Source organism: Apteryx mantelli, chromosome 2 (assembly GCF_036417845.1).
Source record: "Apteryx mantelli isolate bAptMan1 chromosome 2, bAptMan1.hap1, whole genome shotgun sequence".
Taxonomy (NCBI): Eukaryota; Metazoa; Chordata; class Aves; order Apterygiformes; family Apterygidae; genus Apteryx; species Apteryx mantelli.
In genome coordinates, this window is record NC_089979.1 from 123,136,474 (window position 1) to 123,161,183 (window position 24,710).

The 24,710-nt window shown below is 36.6% G+C and overlaps 1 protein-coding gene across 6 annotated transcripts; it reads left to right on the top strand.

Moving 5' to 3' along the window:
* TCAIM (T cell activation inhibitor, mitochondrial) lies at nucleotides 1–24,242 on the top strand. 6 transcript variants are annotated; one of them, XM_067291451.1, is made up of 13 exons: nucleotides 1–78; nucleotides 2,934–3,010; nucleotides 6,174–6,309; nucleotides 6,879–7,032; nucleotides 8,247–8,493; nucleotides 10,040–10,162; nucleotides 12,123–12,209; nucleotides 12,314–12,411; nucleotides 14,590–14,681; nucleotides 15,650–15,882; nucleotides 16,425–16,556; nucleotides 20,336–20,598; nucleotides 21,921–24,242. In XM_067291451.1, the coding sequence occupies exons 2-12, from the start codon at nucleotides 2,982–2,984 to the stop codon at nucleotides 20,559–20,561; spliced, it is 1,557 nt and encodes a 518-aa protein (XP_067147552.1). In that variant the 5' UTR covers nucleotides 1–78; nucleotides 2,934–2,981; the 3' UTR covers nucleotides 20,562–20,598; nucleotides 21,921–24,242. The 6 variants fall into 6 exon arrangements, with proteins under 6 accessions (XP_067147552.1, XP_067147550.1, XP_067147553.1 ...); XM_067291449.1 differs by lacking the exon at nucleotides 21,921–24,242 and having other exon boundaries at nucleotides 20,336–21,652; XM_067291450.1 differs by lacking the exons at nucleotides 1–78; nucleotides 21,921–24,242 and adding an exon at nucleotides 303–379 and having other exon boundaries at nucleotides 20,336–21,652.
* The last annotated feature ends 468 nt before the right edge of the window (nucleotides 24,243–24,710 follow it).

Sequence of the window (24,710 nt, forward strand, 5' to 3'; positions counted from 1 at the left end):
GCGGGGACGGCTGCGCCGGGCGATGGGGGCCGAGCCCCGGCGGGCGGCCGAGGGAGGGGGCGCTGCCCGGCCGTGGTGGTAAGCGGGGCCTGGGCGGGCCCTTCCGTAAGGGAAGGGAGGCGGGTGGGCAGCCCCCCCCCCCGCCCCCCCGCGCGGAAAGGTCGTTACGGTCGTTGCAAACCGCCAGCGTCGGCTGCCGGAGGAAGGGGCGAGGCGAAGCCCCCTGCTGGGCGGGGGCTCCTCGGCTGTGGGGTAAAATTCGGCCGGGCTCTAGCACGGCCTCCCCCTGCAGCAGGGCCTCCGCCTGGGGCTGTGGCGGCTTGGGGGCAGGGGGGCAGCTCTCTGCACAAAGAGCGTGCGCTGATGCGAGTGTACATAGGTAAAGCGCGCGCGCGTATATACGTGCGTACATGTGTGCGCGGGTGCGCCGGGGGCCGCGGCGCCGGCTGCGGGCCCGGCAAGTGGCCGCGCCGGGCGGCGCAACGGCCGCCGGCGAGGGGAGGGGCGGGGGCGCGCGGCGGCGGCGGTTGGGGCAGCGGGGCGTCCCCGGGGGCCGCTCGCCTGCCGCTGTTGCGAGGTGGCTGGAAAACAAACAGAGCGGGCCAAAGCATCTCGCTTCCCTTTTTTTCTCACGTTTTCGTGGTTTTGACGCCTCTTGGCTCGGCCCGGGGTAGCAAAAAACTTGGCATGTTACTCCGCTGTGATACTCTACTCCGCCCCCCCCCCCCATAGCCTTCATCTGTCAGTAGGTTGTTTATATTGATGCTCTTTACTGTCTCTCACTTATGATAGCCACTCTGATACCATTTAAGAAAATGGGCAGCATCATAAGTCAAGAATCCAAAAATGATTTTGTCATAAAGCATTTCATGAATTTCCTTAGAGAAGTGATGAGGTTCCTCCTGTAGCTGGTTGACTACTTCCGCTTCTCTGCGCAGCAGGCAGACACTTTCTGGCACGCTTCCGCTTGTTCAACTTCACGTTTTCTTGTTGCTGTTGTTCTTCGTTAGTAGAGTTTTGGTCTACCTGTCCGGGTTCGGCGTACAACCCCGAATCCTCAACGTGGCCTTTGTCGAGATCTGCTTTAATTATGCATATGCAGGAACTGTACTGTTTATTTGGTGCCTTTTTAATGGGGAGGGAGGCAGGCCTAAGAAACATCTTAGTGAGAGTTTTACAGTTGAGCTAAGTAACTGTAGCACAAAAAAAAAAGTCTTTAGTGAATTTTGAAGTGATCAATTGTGTCAGAACTGTATTTTAAATTGTTAAAATACTAGTGATTGGATTACAAAAGCTTCTGTTCTTTTAAGCAGCAAACAGGTTAATTTTAAATACTTTTACTGAAGCTCATTTTCTGAACATAGCTGTTTTGTGTATTTGCATACTGTTTTCATGTTGTCTTAAGAACCAAGTGCAGGTTAATACTTGAAACCAGATAATCTTGATTTGAGTTATAAAGTGGTAACATGCGATGTCTTGTTTCTAAAGGCTTTGGCAGGTAGAGTACAATATAATTTATGTTTAGGTTTGTGTTAGTAAGCATATCTTTGAGGTGTAATGTAGGTTGACTTTATTCAAAAGCATGGAATTTTATTTAACTAAGAAATGTAACAACTTATAAGCCATTAATAGAATATTTGAAACAAGAAACAATAATGCTTTTGTCTGGTTATATAAAGTGTCATCAGAGATTAGTGAGATTCTTGTGTTTTTTCCATCATCTGTCCAAATCCCTGAAGCTAAGATTACAGAGAGAGAGAGAAACTATTTTCTTACCAGAGAGTTTTTTAATGAACTTAATTTAGTTTATGATTTAAGACAATTTGTTAGGGACACTAAAAATAAAATGGTTATCATCGTGCCACCATGTTGAAAATCAGAAAACATAAAATTTGTAAACTATTTTGGGGGTGTTTTAGCGCTTCATGTTTTTTCTCAGCCTGTTTTATTTTTCTCTAGTGAAATATGTGGTAAACAATTTCTATTCTTAATTCAGTATTATTATCTTACTAAGATGCACTTCTAAAATTCCATGTATTTTGCAAAATAGTCATAGTAACTATCATGCTACAATGGAACAGGAATGGCATTTCTCTGATAATGGCTCACCTGCAGTGCTTCAAAGGAACAAACTTAGTGGGTGCACCCTGTTTTGAAAAGTGCAAAGAAAAGTAAGAAAAGTGCACTGAAAACATGTTAGAAAACACTGAGGACAGGGAAATTCCCTCCTAATCCCTAATAATTAGATACATGTCTGCAGTCTGATGCACTAGGTGGTTTATCTCCTTTTTCAAAACACTAGATTACAGTTGTATAGTGCAGAAATTACTACTATATCTCTGGTAGAAATTGCTGGTTTATTTTGCTGAATCACAGTAAATTTTTGACAAAGATTCCCAGGCTTTATTGTGTGACACAGTCTTTCCCTTTGTTGGTCCATATTGTGCTCCCATAAAAATAGTTGGTATGTAAATTTTAAAATATTATCGTTTGTCTGGAAATTTTGAACCCAGAGAAGTGAAAAATAACATAGAATTACACTAACTAGTATGTGTTAATACTAAAAGAAGCTTCTCTCTTTCTTTTTTTTTTCTTCGACAAAAAATTTAAGACAAAAACTAAACATCAGGAGGAGTGGGAAATATTTTCAATAAAGATTTTTCTAAGTGTTTTTTTTGTTTCTAAAATGGAACATCCTTAAATGTTCATCTTCAAGCCATAATACAGTAGGAACTTAATATTTGCAAGATTAACTGTAGAGAAAATGAAAATATTCTTATGCAAAACAGTATCTTTGTATAATTTCTCAATTTTTTATTATTATTGTGACTTTAAAAGCTATCACTTAGGGTTTGGAGAACACACTGATAAGTAATAGGGAAAAATACTTGTGGCCATTACTAAACAGTTTTTTGTTTTGTTTTGTTTTTAAGTGAATTTAGTGGACAGCTGAAAGTTGGCTTGAGCGTTGAGTTGGTGAAATGTTTTGCTGTTTGAGAACCGTGAAAAGGTAGGGCGTGTTGCTGACCTAATTTACTTTTAGCATGTGTATAAATGTTGTTTGCTTATGGCTTAAATATATGTGAAACTGATTGTGGTTTTTTGATTAATGTTTATTTCTTTGGCTTTTTCATCTATACATCTTGAAGTTTTCAACATAGTATCCACAGCTGAAAATTCCCAAAGCTAGCTTGTGCTCCAGTGAGATATCAAAAAGGCTCTAAACAAAACAAAGGTTTTAAAATGGCTTAATTATGAGAAAATGGTATTCTAAAGCTGAATATGATATCTGATATATTATTGCATTACTGAGTTATTAAAATTCAGTGTTTCAAAAGGAGAGGAATATATCTGTAATAATGAGCTTAATTTTAACAAAGCTTTTCAGTGCCAAAGATATAAACAAAAATGTTAAACATTGGAGAGTTGTGGAAAAAAAAAAAAGGGAATTACTTAATCAATAAATTAAATCTCTCCTAGATTACAATTGCATAATGTGTTCAAGTAGAGATTGTATTTCATAGCTTTCATAAAGTGAAGACAGCTCTTCTCAAAGTGGTTATGACCTTGATTTTAACATGAATCCTTTCTCTTCTCTTCCAATCTGAATAAGGCTCTTAGAACAATCTATTGCTCCTTGTGAGAGAAGCATCTTCTGTGCATTTTCTCCCTCTAAATTCATTTTAATTCATTTATTTTTGTCACTTCAGTCGAAGGATGCCTCAGAGTTGTCTTTCACCTTCACTGAATGAATTCTTCCTTCTGTCACACAGACTAATTTTGGCCTTTGAGCATTTCTCTTTTAAGCAAGTTCAAAATAGACTTTTGGCTGGAGTCCTGAGCCTTCCTACTGCCATGACAGTGTTGTTTAGATACAAAGCAAGGGGACTGAAGTTATCCATACTTGGCCATTTTTCTTGAAGAATACCAGATGGAAGTGATTAATAGTTTACAGGTATGTTGGAATTTTTTTTCCAAACTACTGGAAACAGCTTGCAGTATAGTCAGAGTGTGGATATGGGAAATGATGTAAAACAAGGCAAAAAGAGAACTGAGCCCCTTACTAGACCCAGCAGCTAGAAGGAAGTAGAATGTGGGTTTCTTGTGTGGCTGTTAAATACGTAACTGGTTAATTTTCTTTTTTTTTCCTGGAAATATATTTTTTTTCCTTTTTACTGTTTCCATCCACTTGTTGCAGAAGAAAAATATGAAGAGAACTTGTGCTTTTTTTTTCCCTCAGGAAGACAAGGGTTTTTTGGTCCTTCTAGATCTAAAATAAAAATCCACTCAGTCATATGCATTACTATCTAGTCTGCTTTGCTTCCTTTCTTGCCAGGGCAGGTAGAGTTTTTTCCTCTGTCACTGAGTAACTCTGACATGTTCTTATTGAGAGGTTTTGCTCTTCGTGAAAGCATGATGTTAGTGTGATACTTCGCCATCTCCTGCTATTCAGATTAGGATCATGAGCTATAATGCTGGCTAGTCCTGGAATCTCTCTCAGATGCAGCCAGCAAAGAAGTAGAGGTGTTTGCCAAAGAATTTTTTTCTTCCATTTAGTCCACACTTCTGAAAATTGTCTTTGGTCATAACAGCTTGAAATTTCATCAGTCATCTTAAATTACAGGTCTTCCTTCCCCCCTTTCTACGAAAACCTTTCCTGTTATCAGTAAGCTGACTTTAAAGACCTGTTAAATAATTTGCCTTCCTCTTATGGACAGAAACAGTTAGCTTTATCTGTTTTCACATTTCTAATTGAAGGACTAGAAAGGTTGACAGAAAAAGGTAAAGTAAGGGTCATCACATCTGCTTGACAACTCAACTGTTGTCATTTACCATTTGCTAATACAAAAAATACTGTTTATTTTCCGAGCACAATTTTTGTTTCTCCTTTTTTAATGAAAGCTGGCAGAAAATGATCACACGTTTCTGTGTCTGGGATGATTACTTGGCCTAGGATGCTGAGTGAATAGCTCTTTGTAAAAGTCTTTCTTACTAGTACTTAATGTAGCTGTTCTTTTTATGTGAATGGGAAGCAGTTTTGCCTCTTACCTGCCATACATGTTCCTGGTTGGGGCTTGCAGTTTGAATGAATGGTACTGTGAGAAGCCCTACTCCTTTGAGTTGTAAACTAGAACAAATGTAGATCAGAGAGAAAATAATTGACCAGATGAGTTTCTTAGCCCGGGAGATCAGTTAAAAGGCAAAAACTATTATTAAGTATTTACCACTTATACCATATATTTGACATTTTAATATATATATCATCTTTTGGTAATTAGGATGCTAACCTGAATATCGACTTTGAGCTATGGGAGAAAATCTTCAAGATCTTCTTTCCAGAACTTGTTATTCCTTCCATTTCAGTCTTCTCTTACACAAATGTGCTCTTTAAACTGTTGTTTAATTTGTACATAATTGGAGTTATTCAATCTTTTGTACTTTCTGAACTTCCTAGAATTTCTTCAACATTAACCTTTCCTTCTACTCTTACTTTAAATGATCTTTTTCTACTCCTGAAATTCCTTTTGTCCTTGTTTTCTTCTCTTTCAATGAAGGTAAAAGAAAATAAAACTGTTTTCTTAGTTGATAATGTCTTCTGTAAAAGCATATGCTTGGAAAGTTAGGTTGAATTTGTTTAGCATAAGTACATGAACCTCAGAAACAAATGTAGGACTACTTCTGATTGAAATACTGATATTATGTCTGGGTAAAAAATAATGCTCTTTTGACACTGCTTGAGAAATATTGGCAATTTGCTTTTTAATTTGGAGGTTCAAAAGCATGTAAGCTTTGGCTTTCAGGAGCAGCTTCAGGAATTGCTACAAAAATCTACCACCAAAACCAGTCTTTGTCATTCTAAAAGAACTACTTGACTGGGGAATTTTCATTTGATCATACTTTGAGAAGGTAGAGGGAAATGTTATTCTACTTATCTAAATGTTGTAAATCAGCCATTAGCATCCATTTCTGAAACCTGTTAGCTTTGCTCCATACAAACATGGCTTTGTGGGTCACACAGGAAAAAAATCCAGCACTCGGACTTAAAATACTGCTTTTAAATGATTGTACTTTCAGTTCAGTGTTTACTCCATTCCCATATTCTAATGTAACTTATATCAGTTTGTCACTTGATTAGTTGCATCATACGTAAACATTTTTTATTATTTTGTTAGGTTATGCCTGGAGAAGATATTGCCACAATGCATTCTTCAGTCAAGATCCTTGTCAGGAGCTGATGCCATCAATGCTCTCAGACCTTTCTATTTTGCTGTGCATCCAGATTTCTTTGGCCAGCATCCCAAAGAGAGGGTAAAAATCTTTCAGTGATGCTTTTTTTGGTAAATATGGCATATATCGAGGATGGAAGTGTTTTTAGCTGTTTTTACTACTGTTAGAAGATCATTAGCTAACTTTAGAATTGAATGTTATTATTACCAAAGAACAAAAAGATATTTTTTAAATTTATTTTTAACAAGGATATATCCCTTAAACATTTATTAGTCATATTTTCTGTGTAATTTGTATAAAGAAAATCCTGGGTCCTTCTAATCTGATTATAATACATATTTTCTTTACCACTTTGAAATGTGCATTATAGTTGAAAACTCTGGGGGGGGGGGGGGGGGGTTAAGCTTGAAAACCTTGAAAATGATGTTTTTGGAATCTGTTATAGGAATGTACCAGTATGTACATCATTGCAATGTATTTGGGCAAGGTAATTATTCAGTTGTATTGAGAACATGAACTATATGACTGTTCATTAAGAGCAGCTGGCCGTTTGTAAAAACTAAGTCTGCATGTTAGATTAAAAAGGTAAGATGAAAACTCTGGCCAAGTTTATCATTTATAATGTTAATTTTTTTCTTTTTTTTAAATAGGAGGTAAATGAAAATTCTCTGAAGAGGTTAAATGGCTACTTGGAGAATCTGCAGAAACCAGGATTTCGCTCTTTTAAGCCAACTCGTCTTACTTTTTACGTAAGAGAAAGTGAACCAAACTCTTCTAATGTTCCAGAATCCTTCAGTGCTTCAGGTGCTTTTATGTTGTGTAGAATGTATCTTCCTGTATTAAAATTCTTTAAAAAAGGCCATTTCTTAGTCTTACACAGTCATACTGACTTTTCAGTTGAGTAAAATTCTGTCAAACCATGAAAATATGCATTAGACCACACAGCTAAGACTATCCCAAGTAACTAGACATCTTTAAGATTTAAATAAAATATTGCAAGAATGAGAGTTTATGGTGACATTGAGGTCAAGTTACAGTATGGTGAAGTAAAAAACATGTTGAAGTAAATGATAATTTTACTGCTTTTAGTATCATTGTTTGTGTTTAACTGGAGCAAAAGTTAGGTCCTTTTTCTCGTTGCAGACAATGTGTAGTAATGCAATATCAATGTGCTGTAGGATCAATATGAATTTATTCTGAGAGCAGAAATTGTATAATATATGAAGCTTTAATTTACCATATACTCTTTTAGTTTTGAGACTATAGAAAATATTGCAGAGTTTGGAATACTTGATTAATTTTATTTTACAAATTTGTCTATAAATGAACTGGTTTGCCTTACTCATCACATGCATTTTCATTATGTTCTGTATCCTGCTGGTCCAAAACCTTGAGCAAATTTTGAGGGATCCTACTGCCAGAACAAAAAAATACACTGTTTTTCAAGAAAATACTAGTGGTATGTTCACTTCTATTTAAAATAAGACTTGAACTGGCAGCTGTGTTCTGCTTTTGACTGTAAAACTGGCTTGCTTTATAATGAGCCAGTTAGTCCAGTCACTTAACTACTGGGCTTTAGTTTTAGTGAGTGTGTAAGTATTTTTTGAAGCTTTTGTTCAGAGTTTGTTAAGAACTGTTACAATACTGCATTTCTATATTGGATTGTATCCAAATTGATGATTAGTAATAATATAAATTGTGTGTAGAGCTGTTGGACAAAACTGCCACTGCTAAATCAAAATCATCCTTTTTTGCTTTTGCTTCAGCTGTGGTAAGCTTCCAACTTGTCCAATGATTCAGATAGTTGAAATAGCTCTCTGTTTATATTTTTGGACCTATACAGTTTTAAACTGCGCTTTGAATTTTGCAGTGAATATTTCAATAACAGTTTCATCTTAATTTCCACATGCATACCTATGCACACCTTTTTGAACTCTTGTAAGATGAGAAAAGCGTGAATGCATTTAAAAATATTTTTAATTAAATAATGCTAATTTTGTGGGACTTGTATTTTATAGGGTTTCGAGCAGTCAGTTTTACATTACGTACCAGGGACCTACTGAGCACAGTATTAGATATTCTCAACTCCTGCAGTTTATCTACAGAGCATGTTCAAAGTTTGAATGTGAACTCTCAGTCCCGCAAGGAAGCAAAAACGGTGCTGAACAGGCCTATCAAATGGGATAAGACTTATTATTCATTTACCGGATTCAAAGATCCCGAGGAAGAACTAGAACAAGCCCAGAGAGTGGAAACAACTTTAATGTATGTAAAGCTTTTATTTAATTGATAATTTGTAGAATAAATCAGTCTTATTTAATATTGTTTTGGGGTTGTTGGTGGGTTGATTGGGGGTTTTTTTGTTTTTTTGTTTTTTGAAGGCAATCAGTAGTCTTTCTAAACCATACAAAATACTATCATCCAATATGTAATTTCCTCACATTTCTACTGGTATAATTAAAAAGAGTTCAGATGATCTCCCGGGATAACTATAGTGCCAGCTAAGCCAAGGCATTCCTGTCTCTTTGCCCAGCATTCATGTTTGGTTAATCTAGTTTTTCAGTTTTGTGGAATATTACTGACAATTCAGAAGGAGGCAGGACATTTCACTTCTTATAAATAGCTCCTCACATCTTACAGGACTTCAGTAACACAGCATTATAAGCCTGTAGTCTTTATCATTAGTATTTCATTATCACAGCCTGCAAAAAAAGAGATAGTATACCAATCTTAATATTTAGACCTAGGCAAATAAACTTGCATTTAATGCAGCATGTTATGATTTAGAAGTTGGTTGTTTATAAACTGTATCTGCTAATTTGGGGGCAAGATGGGAAATACTGACCTCAAACCCTTTTTTATAACAATGAGAATTATGTGCCATTTAGAAAAAATTACAGAATTGAAGTGATAATATCTTCGGAGCAAAGGATACCCATTATCCTACCTAGCATCTCACAGATAAAACCACCATATTATGTGGTACTGCAAAACATATTTAACCTATTAGACAATCTTATAGAAGACCTATATTAAGAGTCTGTTTTTAAAACTTGGTGATTTGGCTTTTGGCCTCTCTTCTTATTTTTGAGTTTGATTTTTTTTTTTTCCCCTTACTTCAGAGTATAGTGTAAGAATTGCAGTATTTATTTTTGTAAAAATAAGAGCGAGATTTAGCTTCCAAGGTCATGCTGTGAGCAAATGCTAAATGTCTTAGAGTTCTTCTAGAAACAGAACAATCCACTCGTTGAAAGTCTCAGATGTGCTCCATGAGTTGTGCTTCCCTGACTGTGATTACTGACAAAAGAATTGTAAAACTTTGACCCATATATCTGTGTTCATCCCAGCACTGTAAGAGTTACCTAAGTTGGCCCTTCTGTACTTTCTCCCTTATTTGATAATCTATTATGATCACCTTGATTTTTTTATTATTATTTTGTAAGACAGAAGTATAGTACTTCAGTTTTCATTAAAGCACTATGCTCTGAAGCTCTTCCCCTAAATCAAACTGATCTGCTGCTCTACACCTTTCACACCTCTCAGAAAAGTCTTACGGTTTTAACACTGTCAAAGTACTTCTGTTCAACTTGATTGCTTAGTTCCCCATCAAACATTAAGCACCAGGTTTTCATTTATAGATATCTCAAGGGGAAGTATTTAGCAGTTTCAGTTTCTGTTCTCTGCTTTTAAAACTTATCTTTACCTGATAACATTAATGTTTTATTTCAAATTAACATAAGGAGTTCAGTTAGTTGTACTGTTTGCATGACAGATAATATGGCATGCCCTACTTTATTTTTCCCTTTCTAAGATCCTGGTTAGACGATAATGAAGCAGGTGCAGTAAAAAAGCTGAAGAAGAGTTTACCGCTTCGAAAAGAACTAGAACGCTTAAAATTTGAACTCTCTCATCATCTCCAGCTCTCTGATATCAGGTAATAAGTTAAATCAGATGAACTTGTATTAAAAACTTGTCACAGCAAGGAAGTGTTGTGTAATGTAGTGCCGTTGGGTTTGAAACCTTTTCCAGCAAAGCAGCTATATTTCATATATATTAAAGTGTTGTTGCACTGAATAAGATTTTCCCAGAAGTCTATGGGGACAAAAGTTTCCAGTTACAATCTGCTCGAAATGTAGCATTTGTAAGGCAAGAGACTGTTTTGACTAATAACACAAGCTGCAGTTGAAGCAAACACATAAGCAAATAGGACCTGTGCATTTGCTTTAATTTGGGTATTTTGCTGGATGAAATTTCTTTTCCCAAGTTCAAGTTCATGTCTACTAAGATAACTACATTAGCAGTGAAATGCAGCTTTGCACGTGGTATTTACTGACATCCTGTGAAGACTTAATAAAAATGCTCTTCTCTCTGGTATTTTGTTTCCCACGTTCTAGAGGAGGAAGAAATTTGTTTTCTTTAAAGGGCAGAGTACAGTTTGTGCTCTTGTTTCTTCAGAATATTTTTCAGAAAATACTTCATAATCCTCATTTGAGGGACAAAGTTAAAGAAAGAATATTCCAAAGTCTATTCAGCAATGGGAGAACAAACTTTGGGGGACTATATCAAAGGCTAGTCTGTTAAGTTCTCCTTTTAACCAGGGAAGAATAAGATTCTCCAGAGAGAATTGGAGCTTCTGAAGTCATGCTTCTTTTCCTTTCACTGTGTAGAGGACCTTGGCTTCCTCAGACTGAAGCCAGTCTTTCTGAACAAAATTTCTAATCTTCTGCAACTGTGCTGTGGTGGGCTTTTGGGGGGGGGTTTTGTTTGTTTTGGGGGGAGGTTTAAGTTTCTGGAACAATGTTCAGTATTAAATGCATGGGTTTGGTTTTATTCATGGCTTATGTTCAATTTTCTTAGCGCATTTTAAAAGCACAAACTGTAAGACTATTACATTCTGTGAAGAGCTAAATATTAACCTTCCATAATTTAGAAATCAGTGCAAGTTGTCAGAAATCTGACAAGTAACTATATTAATAGGAAACTGCTACTTTTATCATGCAGCCTAATGCTAGTTTTTGCGGAGGTTTGAAAAATAGAGTGGGATCATTAGCTTTATGCTATGTAGAAGTTTAGGACAGCTGAAGAGAGGACAGAGTCTGAAAACCACATTTTTATGTTCTGATCTGTACTAGTGAAGGCCAAAGTGATATTGCTAGGTAATAGTAAATAGTTATTAAAATGACTTACATTATAATAGACTGAGTTGCCTTATGAGTGCCGTGGCATAGTGCCATTCTCAGTGTCCCAAAGATGGCTTTTTGCCAGTTACAAATTTCTCTAAACAAGAGGAATGATAATTTCCCACTTTGAGGCAGTTTTAAATCAGCCTGAAGTTTGGCTAAAGATCAAGAACGTAATTTTTTGATATATTGGGACAACTTTACAATTTAAACACTTTTTGAAATTTAATTATTAGTTCATCTTTTCTGTCTATGATGAAAGAAATATCAAAACAATGTATATTTAAAGTCACCAATGTAATGTAACTCCTGTGTCCTGCATAGTTTAACGGAGTTACTATTATAGAAACAAAAATTATTCCACTGTTAAATACTGTTTAAAAAAAAAAAAAACAGCTTACCATCAGAATCATAGTAATGTCTTGGGGAAGGAAAAAAAACAGACAACTTGTATACGGTATTTGCTCCTCTAGACACACATTACACAGTGTGCAAACAAACTGCATGTCACATGACTGGAACAAATACTGGCTTGCATATTGCTATTTACTTACCCTACCCCTTCTTAGTAGGGGAGAGATTTGCTTTTCAAGTTCTGTTCCATCTACTAGCTTTTGTATTTATTTTTCCTAGATGCATTTACTTTATCTGTTTTTATTCCATATTGTTGTTGGCACCCACTTTGAGAGATTCTAAATTTTTTTTTTTTTTTAGGCTTTTATTTCTTCAAGTAGCATATGACATGAACAGCTTTTCAGTAGGGTCTTCGCTTTTATTACTGTCCAAGAAGTGTTATTCTATGTGAGTTATTGTCTGTGTTTAAGGCTCTCAGCTGTATCTCAACTTCTGCAATTTTGTTTATGTAATGTTGAGAATTAAGTACTCTCAATTGTGTTTTTACTTAGGTGGCAGAGAAGCTGGGGTATTGCACATCGCTGTAGCCAACTACACAGTCTAGGTCGCTTAGTCCAACAAAGACCTGAAGTATTAAAAAATGTTAAAGGTATATTTGTTACTTGTCTCATCTATCCTAATATAGTATTGATTCAAAGATGCATATGAGTCTTCAGTGGCCAGGGTGCTGTGCTGCTTTTCACGAGTGCTCTTGATAACAGTAAAAACCTGCTGGGCTTACTGAAATGCTGATGAGAACTTGCATTTTAAACTACAGCGTATTTTTTTAAGTGACTTTTCCTGACCGTGTACTCACTACACTCAACTTCTGCTTTATTTCTTATTACCTGCAAGCCTAAGTACTAACAATGAAAGCAAAAAATTCAGACTGTTTGTCTGAAAGGGTGGAAGGTAGTGATAGATTTTTACCTGTGGTAGAGCCAGCACAAAAATGCTAGTAGTTCTCCAAAGAGCCAATAATCTGTAAGGGGGACTTATTAAAATCTCTTTAAAATGGTGGTGTTATGTTCTGTTATCATGCATGTTCCATAAAATACTTATACTGAAGTCTGTATCATCTCAGGAAAAACTAAAATATTCTATAAACCTGATCATTTTTCTCTTGTACCTGTTTGACCTATGGCAATAGCTGTTGGCTTTAACTGTAACTCCACATTTATGCCTCTCTTCAGATACTCAGTTTTGAGTGGCTTTAATTTGAGGGTTCATTTAATCCTTTGTCAAAAGGCAGGGAGGTTAGGACAATAAGCAATAGGTTTAAATTGTATCAGGTTTCAGATTAGTTTTTTACTGAAGTGTGCTAAGGATGTAAAGTGCTAGAGAAGTGGGTCTCTATCTTTGAAGATCTTTAATAATATATTGGACAAACACCTGTCAGGAATTATATAGGTACAATTAATCTTACACTGAGGTAAGGGAATACACTAGATGCTTTAAAGTCAGTGTTGTTCTGTCACAAGGATATTGGAAAACTGATTTCTGAGGGCAGGGTAAAATGTCGGTATGTTGATGTAGAGGGATGTGTTCAACCCTGACAGGTCAGAGGCTTGACTTCTGTCCTAGATACATTTTTAAAATATCAGCTGCCTTCACCTTCTAGACTCTTGAAGAGAAGTAATTGGTCTTGTAGCTGGAAGCCATTATATTCCATTTTATTTCTTTTTTATTTCTGTCTTAGAGCTTCCTAATTAGTCATTTCAATCTCAACTATGTAATTCTTGCAAAGCTTAACTCCAAAGGTGGAATGGTATTCCGTTCTTACAGTGGTCTAATAATATTCTTTACAAAGGCAACACCTGCCCTTTTATCTTGAGATTTTAGTTATTGTGGAGCTACTGGTAACATTGCTTTAACTTATGATTTGTTCAGCGTGCAGCATTTATTTTCTAGCTCAAATGGTTATGACCATGCGATGTTCGTGCTGCCTAATTTAACCAATTGTCATCTATCCGTTTTATGGGGACAAAGTTAAGGATTCATACTTTTTTCTTTCTTTCTTTTTTTTAACTCTTTGTTGGTTTTGGTCCTTGTTACATTCCAGTCATCCATTTAAGCCTTGTCTTGTAGATTAATACTTCACACTGAAGGCCTTTTGGAAGCTTATTTTGGTAAACAGTTACCTGTGCTTTTACCCAAAACAATTTTGAAAACATTCTTGAATCTTTGTTCTATACTTTTAACAAACAAAAATTAAACTCAAAACTGATTTCACCTAAAAACAGACCTAGTATAAGTCTTTTATGTTATCTCTATTCTTTCTTAAACAAAATCTAATACGGAGGCATTTCTGATTTTATTGAGTTGTAGAGAGCTTTTTGGAAATGGTTTTGAATGGGTGTTTTTATAGTTCTTTGATCAACTTTTTACATATTGGTTCTTTGTATAAAATCACTTCAGGTCTGTAGCATATGTTTCTTAGGGTATGCATCTTGTACAGATTCTTTAAAGAAGCTATCTGCTAAGATTTGCTCTTAATTTAAAATTAGCCTTTGTAATAAAAAAAAAAAATCCAGTTAACCTAAAAATATACCAAATTTAAACAGGGAGAAGGCAAATGCTAATTCAGGTTTGTATGAAAAAATCCTTGAACTGGAGTTTTCAAGAATCACTTCTTCAAATTTTGAGAATAACGAAAGCACCCACTCATTTTTGTTTGCACTGAAAAAATGTTTTGTTTGTGACATATTAGGAGCATGGTTAAATTTTAAATAAGTATGGGAATAATTACAATAACCAAAATTACTAAAGAGCTTTATTCAATCATTAGGACGCACATTGATATTTACAGACCGTTCAGGTATGAGTGCAGCAGGCCACATAATGCTGGGAACCATGGATGTTCACCATCACTGGACCAAAGTAAGATTTCAAAGTGAATGATTCTTAAGTCTCTTGTTAAGTTGGGACATCCTTTTAATAAAAATAAAAATTAAAAAAAAAACTATAACCAAAATATTTTTTAAATTTTATTGTGCCAGAAGCTGCTCTGGTTCCACTATTCTGTCAGATTTCTCAATAGATTATTCTGAAATCATTTGAATTGTTCAAGCAAGAATATTTTTGTATACATAACTGCATTCTAGTAATAACTGGGTAGAGGATAAGGAGTGACTGCTAATACAGACTGTCCCTTTTCACTTGTTGCCCTGTTCCAGGGCTCCTGCCCAGTTGCCACTGTTGCACTTGTTCCAGCCTTCTCCTTAGTACCTACCTTCTGTGTCTTGACTGAGAAATCTGAACGCTTCTTAATCTTTCTGGGCTTAGGTTTGTAAACTAGAGATCGGGTATCTTCCTCCTGTTTCCCCTCCCTTCAGACTTGAGACAAAACTAGTTATCAACCAAATCCTTGGAAGTAACTAGTTTCAGCAACAGAGACTCTTTGCATTTTTGAAAGTTGGTATAAATTAGGCTGGCAAAAAAACCTTTCCTTGACTGTATGTGGTATACCTCAACCGCTATAACTGTGGTGGTAAACATTTTATGTAGACCTCAACTTAGAAACTCTTTGGATCTGGGACTATTAATTTCTATATATACAGAGATAAAGGACATCTGTCAATCTTGTTACAGACTTTCAGTTCCTTTGTAGTATAAACACTGAAAATGCTTATAAGCTCATTCCATTATATCTTGCCCAAAGAATTCCCATTTTGGAATTCCATTCCATTCCATTTTGAGGAATTCTTTGGAATTTTTTTTCCCTTGGGTTCCATGTTTGCACTGTTAAGAGTCTGGGTTTTTTTTATAGTTTCTTGTGAATTTTTTCATTTCTTAGTTTTAAGTTATATGCTGTGTAACATAGGAAGTGTTTTTGTGTATGTGCACAGATTTTTGAGAGATTGCCAAATTATTATAAACTTCAAAAAAGGATGCTGTTCTTGGAGGATCGGATAAGCCAGCTTCTGGGAGGCATACAAGTAATATATATTGAAGAGCTGCAACCCCTGTTGACACTGGAGGAGTACTATGACACTCTGGACTGCTTCTATAGTAAATTACTTGACAGTAGACTACCTTTTCATCCTCGCAGTCTGCGAGGCTTGCAAATGATTCTAGAAAGGTACGTATTTGCAGGAAAGTGGGTTTTTTGTTTTTTGTTTTCAGGCTCTCTTTTCTTTTTTGTGGTTACATTAGTTATTGCTTTCACTAATAAGAAAAGTAATCTTACCATAAACTTTCATATTTCAGGAATTTTTTTGTTTCTAAAGGTTTTAAGTGACTTTTATTGGGTTTGGAAGGGGTCACATAGAAGGGAATCATGCATATTTCGGTGAAGTTAGTGTCAAAATTCTGTCTTAATGTGCTGTGCAGGGCTAAATCAAAGATTTTGTGCTCTCAGGTCATCAGTCAGCTGTGGTGATGGTGTATATATTTTTTTGAGTAATGTTGGCAGAGTTGCTTCTGAAACATTAAAAAAAAACTTAAAATGTATGACATTTCTGTATTCTTATGAACCAAATTTGATCTTTTATCAATTATTCTGATTATGATTAATTGATATTCTTACCTCTGTCTTCAGATTTCATTCTGAAAGTAATTCATGTAAATATTTTAGTGCAAAAATGATATTTTGGTTTTAATTTCCACCATGTTTTGTTACAGCGATAGATATGCACCAAGCTTGCATGAATTAGGACACTTTACGATCCCAACAGCTTGTGATCCAGCAACTCTTCAATGGTTTATTATCGCCAAAGCCCAAGAAGCAAGACAGAATTTGAAAAGAAAGGAAGAGTAAGTGTTCATGTAATTCAGTACATTTAGCTCATGAAAATCTTCTTGTTGTAGGTGATATTTTTTATTTGTAGTAATAAGAGAAGTTTGAAGAATGTATTCCTGCTCTTTCAAAACTTCTGTTTATAAAATTAACTTTACCTATCAGCTTTGCTGAGTTAAAACTTTAAGTGTTGAGTGAACATGAACAGTTGCTAGACAGGACCCATCCTTCAGCTTGTAGAAATAGTTGTACTTTATTCAGAAATAAAAGATATTTGCTTGCAAAACACTTTTTTTACAGTGACTTTGCAAGAGGAGAGTTTTGTTTATTTTTTTTTAAGGAAGAGACCTTTTTATTGAGAAAGAAAAGCAACAAACTTCTACTAATGTTACTTACATTGTGGCAAGAAAACAATATAATCAAAACTAAAAACAATTGAAGCCAACCAGAGAATTATTACTAGTTGTTAGATGACAGTTAAATGAGAAAAGGATTAGTTAGGACCTTACAAGGGGAGGAGAACAAACTTGGGGTAGAATGAGGAGGGAAATACTTCCTTGTACTCTGCTACTATCATAGATGGTAGCAAGATGAGAGATGACTATAATGTGCCATAGTATCAGCATATAATATTAAGTTCATGACTTTTAGTATCCAGCAGAATTGTAAATTTTTTTTCTCAGGCTTGGACATTGTATGTGCCTTTGAGGCTCAAGAGCATGAAGTAGAGATATTGTGATTATTTTGAATAAAACATTGTCATGGGTAATTGGATGTTACTGTCCTCTAGAGGTTGTTAGTGAAACCTTGTTTTGCTTTTTTGGATAGCTTTTAATGAATTGTTGAAACGCTTTTGTCATGAGCGTATGTATCATGTACAGACCTTGATGGTTTTGTGAGGGTTATTGTGGGCATAAAGCTTACTGAAGACTTTATGGTTTTAGATCTTGTTCCTTGGGATGCTTGATCTGGGAGATGGATTTTGCTAGAACATTGAGGATTGCTGGGGTTTTCCCATCACCTGTATGGGTTTGAACCCATACCCAGCTTTGAAGATATGTTGTTATTGCAGTATAGGTTATAATTGTTGAATAGCTTTTTATAGAATACCTTCCTTTTGGTACGTGATAGCTAGAAAAGTATTGTCCGTGTAGGGATTTGGGGGGATGCTGTAGCAAATTATGCATTTTTTTTTTCTGGGTAACTCACTTCCCCTCCTCCCTCCCCCCGCCCCCCAAAAAAAAGTTACCCATCAAAGACACCTATCCCAGGAAAAAGTCATTTTCAGATTAGCAATGGAAGAGTTGTGATGCTCTCCTTATACTCTAAGTGTCTGTGTTTTAAGTAAGAGCTAAGCTAAATATTTCAGCTTCTTTGTGTGTTAGATGATTGCTGCTTTGTATAAAATAGTTAAGAATAGCTATACTGTGTCAGACCAAAGATCTGTCTAAACCCTATCATTCGTTAGCTTAGGGAAAGGCTATATGAATGGGGCCAAAATATGGTGGGGGGTTTTTTTCCTTTCTTTAACTCTGTCCTCCTTCCCAGTTTTTAACAATCTATGCTTGAGAAAAATACTTGAAGATAAAATGTCATCTCGTGTTAAGAGCATTCAGTAATCTTTTTTTCTCTTAATTGTCTAATTACATTTTGAACCAATTTACATTTTGTGGCTCTAAAATATCCTGTGGCAGCAAATTATACAGTTTAAGTGTAGCATGTGTATGTGAAGGAGAGAGAGGTGTTCTTTTTTTATAGACCTGCGGCCTGATGGCATTCTCTTGCTCTTGTGCCGTTGAAAATACGAAGAGTCCTCTGTATTTATCACCTCTGCTTTTTTATTTCATCGATATGTCATATTTCCCCTTAATTATCTTTTTTATTGAAGCTGGAAATTCCTTTCCATTTAATGTTTGTGTGAACAGAACCCATTTAGCAGTTCTGATTGATTGTTCTTATCTTCCTGCGTACCCATTTAATTCTTACATACTCACTTTGAGTAACCAGTGCAGCTCACAGCAGTGGTTGTTACAGGGGCTCCGAGTACAGGAAAATAGTTTGACATACAGGATTTACTTTGCACTTGCAGATGAATGTGTTTTATACGCAGTAAATAGCATAGCTGGAATTCTGTATGACCTGCTGCAGTGAAGAGTTCAAATACTACTGTTAGAGAGAATTGTGTTATCTGTCTGGCAAATGTCAGTGTTTTAGTAATACAAGATTTAGCATGAATCTACTTTCCTTTTGTAAAGTACCACTTTTGTATTGTGATAAAGGTGTAAGCCTCTTTGTGGAAGTGACTAGAACCTGCGGTTCTCACTATGTACAGCTGACTTTCTATCCTTCAAGGGAACGGCAACTTGAGATTTCACATAACAGGCAAACTTGGATCAAAGGTATTAGAGAATGCACTCAGGAGAGTGGAGCGGATGCATTTGGTGCAGAGCAGGCTTTCTCCAGGTTAGCTTGTTAACTCCAGTTCAGCCCTGACCATGCCAGAACTGGGCTGAGTTCTTGTAAAGCAATCTGAGTGCCTCCGTGCAGTGCGGTGCTGTGCAAATGCACTGACATCTCATCCTGAGGTCTGGAGAGAGTGGTGTTGAGCCCCTTCAGTAGTGACTTTACATGAGTCATCCTGAGGTCAAATAGTTTCAGTAGCTGGGTCCATGCTCAGCTTGGGCTGACTCATATCTCACTGGCTCTACAAATCTGCCTCTTGTTTCCAGGTGCTCTCACAGTAGCACTTACTGGATGAGACATAGCACCAGCTCTGGGTGTTTGTGTGGTACGGTGTCCAACTTCATCTCTTCTGGAATCTGGAGGATTACCGAATGCGGGCAGAGTTGTCTCAGCTCCGGTGCAGCTGATGCTCACCCACCTAGCTGTATCCAAGCTGACCCCATGCACAACTGTGCTGCACTCTAAGCACGCTGCATCTCCAGGTGCTGAGCATACCCACGCTAGTTCCACACAGTCAGATTGGAGGCATGGAGGCCTTTTGGCTCAGATTGCATCTTGTAGGGCAGTGACTGTGGTGTTTCTACAACCAAGCTGGCTCCAGAATAAATACAGCTATAATGTGGCACAGTGCCTGAGCTAGTGTGTCTTGCTCAACCTGAACTGTCTCTGCGTCAGATGGTCCACAGTTCCAGTGACTCTTGATTAATTCTCCAGATTAACTTTATTTCTGAGGAGCCTGAATTTGCCATGTGGTCTGTCCTCTTACTACTTTTTGTCTGGGCTGAGTGGAAAAAATTCATCTGTAAGTTATGCTTACAATATTCTCTGTACTTCCTGCAGTTGATAAGATATTAATATTCTTAATATACATTAGTTGACTGTACCTGACATCCATTGTTGTAGATGACATGTGGGGTCTTAGTTAAGAAGATAGAGTAGTCATTGCTCAGCTGACTCATTAACCTGGTTTTATTCTCAAAGTTTAAACTTTGAAGGTTAAAAACTTCCATCCCTCATCTTAAAAATGAAGCCTCAGAGGATTTTTATTTTGGTATATTACCATTATCTGGCCACACAAAAATTTGGTCACGTGTGTTTTCAAACATGACTCTTTGTAAGCATGCTATTGCATGTAGTCATGAAAGCATGTCCAGTCTAACCTCTGAAGTATACACAGGTACTGACTTGCACAAAAATCTCAACTGTGCCATAACTGTACATGAAGTGATACCTTTGTATGCATATAATCTATAAATATACTTATTTCAAGGGTGTTTCTTTTTTTGAAAAGAGCACATCCTAATTTTGTCACTATGTCATCTTCATTTACTAGGATGATGATTACCGAAAAGGAGCTAATCAATACTTCCACTGAAAAATTTTCTTTGGATCGGCTGTATAAGGAACCCAGTGTTTCCAGTGTGCAGATGATAGATTGTTGTAAGCGACTGCTAGAAGAATCATTACCATACCTACAAGGCATGCATCTTTGCATTTCACATTTCTACTCTGTGCTGCAGGATGGAGACCTCTGTATACCTTGGAACTGGAAAAGCTGAGAACATATCTGATAATCAGATGAATTGTTTATTTTCTGTAAGACGCTATAAATATGAATGGTTTTTTTAAGAGTAAATTATTAAAATCTGTATTTTGATATCAGTATTCAACCCAAACATTTACTTTTAACTGCTTCTCAAACAGGATTGGAGTCCTAGACAATTTGCAGGATATGCAGTATTCCCAGTTCTAGGAAAGATGTCTGTACAGTTTCCATATGCCTGTAGTAGTCCAAGTGTAGGGTAGCAGTTGTGGAATCACATTTTTGTAGTGAATTATGAAAAACTATTACACTGCAAGTCTGCAGAAAATGTACATGTGGATTTTTAATATATATAAGTATTGCCAGATAGATTTTTCTTAAATATAGGGAAGAGTGTTCCACTCCTACCAGGCACTACATATCTTAAGGGATTAATTGAATGCAGAAGTTGAGTACATAATACTGCTGGTGGCAATATTGGCATTTCATATTGCTACCTCCTACTGAATAAAAAAGAAAACCTACATCAGAATATTTTTACTTTGCAGAAAAAAGCAGTACCTTGAACTTGGTTTCAGTAGTTTCATATACTGATCCAATGTTGTTGCCTTAGAATTCCCAAATATGCCTCCTGTGCTGTCTGCAGTTACCTTAGAGGAAATGCCAGTTTATTTTTGTTTTTCGTCATTTGTTCCATAAATACAGACCATCCTTTTTATGTACACTACTAACAGATTGCAAATCCCATCCACAGCACTTACTGCCTGAGTGATTTAATGTGACATCTAAGGAAAGGAAGCATTGATTTGTGTGGGATTGTTTGCAGGAGTGAGTACTTCTCAGTGAGAGACAGGAGTTCACAGTAAGGCTCTACAGAGTAAACACATAGACCTTTACTGGTACTCCGTTCCTTGAATAATATGAAATGAAGGTGTAAATTTATGTTGATATTTCTTCATTGTAATACATGCCAAAAGGGTTGTTGTATTTGGGTTAGTACTTTGCAAAAAATCGTTTGAGCAAAATCAGCTGCTTAACACTTCTGGACTTGAATTCACCTATGAAAACTGTCAGAAAAAATAAAAATAAGGAATTGCCTAATGTTTACATGCCTTGTATTTACATTTGTCTTTAGTAGGGAAGTTGTTGTAGTTGTCTGATTCTTCCTGTCAGAAGGCTCAATTTCAAGTTGTTTATTGTGTTGCCAAACTTAAAACAAAAAAATCTCCACTGTGATCTCAGACACTTATGTCTGTTTTAAAATGTTGAGACTTCTAAAGATCAGCTAATGCAGTTTTGGTTTGTTAGTTAGTTCTGACTAAAATCTTTAAGTAGTTATCCTCTATTGAGCATTACTTCCCTTTCTTCCATCTAGTGTTGACGATACTGTCCATGGCCCCAGCTGAGCCAGTCCGGTTGTAGCCCAGCAATATTCTCTGTAACAGCTCTTCAGAAATGGAGTATCTTCCAGAATAGGAGCTGAGCATAGCAATTTCTCTTCCTTGAACTAAATGACTCCTTACTGGCATCCAGGCAAGAAGCTACTGCCCTGTTGAATGTAGAGAGGACAAAAATCTGATGAAGGAGGGTGAGTAGAGTGGGCCAAGAGCCTGATATGACTGTGACAGGTATCCCCCTAGGGAACAAGTGAAGACTGAGACTAATGTCACAGAAATACTGTGACTAGACATAGGGAGGGGCTAAGATTTGTTGAGATTGGACCTTCTCTTTGAATACTAGATAAGAAAACTAGGACTAGCTGGAGGAGGAGACTTAGCTGTAAAGAGCCCTTATGAAATAGAGCCTGGAGAGGTTGGACACAAAAAGGAGCAGTGGGGACCCAGTCCTGAAATAGTAATGGGAGTAGGCAAGGACAGGCAAATGAGAATGGGACAGGGCTTACATGTGGGAGTTGTGGAAATAATTGGTATTAGACACTTCGTCTGGCATGGACCTGGAGATACTTGCCATGCCCTAATCGGGAAGTAGCCAAAAAAACTCGGGCAAGATGTGTCACCCACCCCCACTCCCCTGCAGAAGGCTGACAGCCTGCTCTTCTGACAGTTACTGCCTGGCTCAGGTCTTGGGTCTGTGCAATAAGCCAAAGAGCTCCAGCCTTGCTGCTGTCCCACCAGAGAGGTTGTCAGCCAGGTGCCATGTGGGGAATATTCCCCCCCCCCTTTTTTTAAAAAAAGGTTTTGGATTTTGTTTTCCTGAGTTCCTAAGGAGTTGCAGGTTAAAATCTCTAAGACTGCTCAGAAGTTGAACAGTATCAAAATTAAGGTTGTCTATATAATATAATTCAGTACTGTAAGGACTGGGTCTTAATGGAGTTGTTTTTATATTTGTAATTCTCTCTCTGTAAATCAGTTTAACTGCAGAGCAGCTGGAACAGCTGACTTTATAAACACAGTCCTCCTAACACTTTCTTTTAACGTATTTAGAGGAGGAATGGAAGAAACAAATGCATAAACTTAATGTGCACTTTATAGGTATTCATTTTGATAAGTACTGTATGAACACTGTCCTGAAAGTAATGGAAAATTGTCCATTTAGGTAGCTGTATTACTTACAAATCCATTAGAATTATGTTTTACTTTCCAGCATTTTAATGAGGCAAAACAGAAAAGGGTTTAGAATTCTGAAATCTGTGAAGGCCCACTCCTTTTATCACCATGCTAAGGTGAAAATGGAGAACCACTGGAAACTTTGTGCTTTTAAATGGGGCAGAACACCTCAAATTCTGCTGAACAGACTGGATTATCACCTCGTTGTGGGAATAGCTTTAAACAGCTATTAACGTCTGCTGTAGATTTTTCAGTACAGAATTCCAGCTTGCTCTGTGGCCAACAAATGAAAATACACTGGGTATGAAGTTTCAAAAAGTGTTTGCTTTAAAAACAAATGCTAATATTAGATTAGGTGGAGTTGATGTCTCGCTGTTTTTAATCATTAATATTTGCCTGAGCTTTCAGTTTTCCTCCTCCTGCTTAGAAACTTGCAATAAACATTTGAAAGACAAGTAAAATTCTTACCGGTAATCAAAGACTGAAATGTTTCCTGTCATCCATGATGAGTTACTGAGCTGTGATACCCAGATCATGTCATTCAACCTTTGAGAATGGTTTAGTATTTTAGTGCAGCTGTCAGAAGGAAATAAAAAGATTCAATACAAGAATAAAAGAGATAGGGACTTAGGACAAAGTTTATCAGCTTAAGCTGTTATTTTGGTGCTGTGCAATACTGTGACTGTGAGAGATGCATGCATTGACAAACAGCACTTTTCAGTCTGTCAGGTGTTTGCATAATGTTTTATAGTACCAGTTCTGTGTGAATTTCCATGTTAAGTGTTCTCTCTTGTGGTTTAACATCTTGATATGCAACTTTCATTCTTTGTGCTGTATATGAAGATAGTGTGAAATTTTGTGAAATAATGCCTGTCTTGTCATTGTTCTTTTGGCTTTTTAACTGTTGTGATGCAGCCTCAGGGACTAATAGGTTTGTACTCATGTTCTGTAAGATATTCAAAATGTTGATTACAAATCTTGGGAAAGACTTAGAAAACATTCCAAAAGATTGGATCTTGTTTACTTAAAACATCCAAAATTCATCAGAACTTTTCTTGGAGAAAATAAATGGTTTTCATCTAGTTTGTGTACATTATAGTTAAAATAAACTTTTTGATGAAAAGATGAAATTTTAGAGCTTATTAATTTAAACTTCCCCTTCTGAAAGTACAGCATTTGTCTGTGAACACATTATCTCTGTGATTCCTTGGGCATATGCATATGCTATGTGTGGGTAGTATATGTCCCCAAAGATGAGACTTTTCTAATGTTTTTCTTTATAAGCTTGGGTAATAATAAGTGTATGGGTTGTAACAGAACAGACCAGTAAAAAAATGCAGTGCAACTCAGCTGAGAAGGAGAAAGCATGGCTGTGAATATAGTAAAAAGTTAATTAAAAAAAACCCAGAGATATAGGTCATGGATATAAATACTGTTGCATATAAATACTAGGAGAATTTGACTTTAAAATGTTGAGATTAAAAGCTGGGATCTCAATTTTGCACATGGAAAAAAATGTTTAGCTTTTTACCTGGAAGGTCTTGTTAAAACTATACTATATACTGAAGTAAAAGAAAAATGTTCTTGTTGTGCAGTTT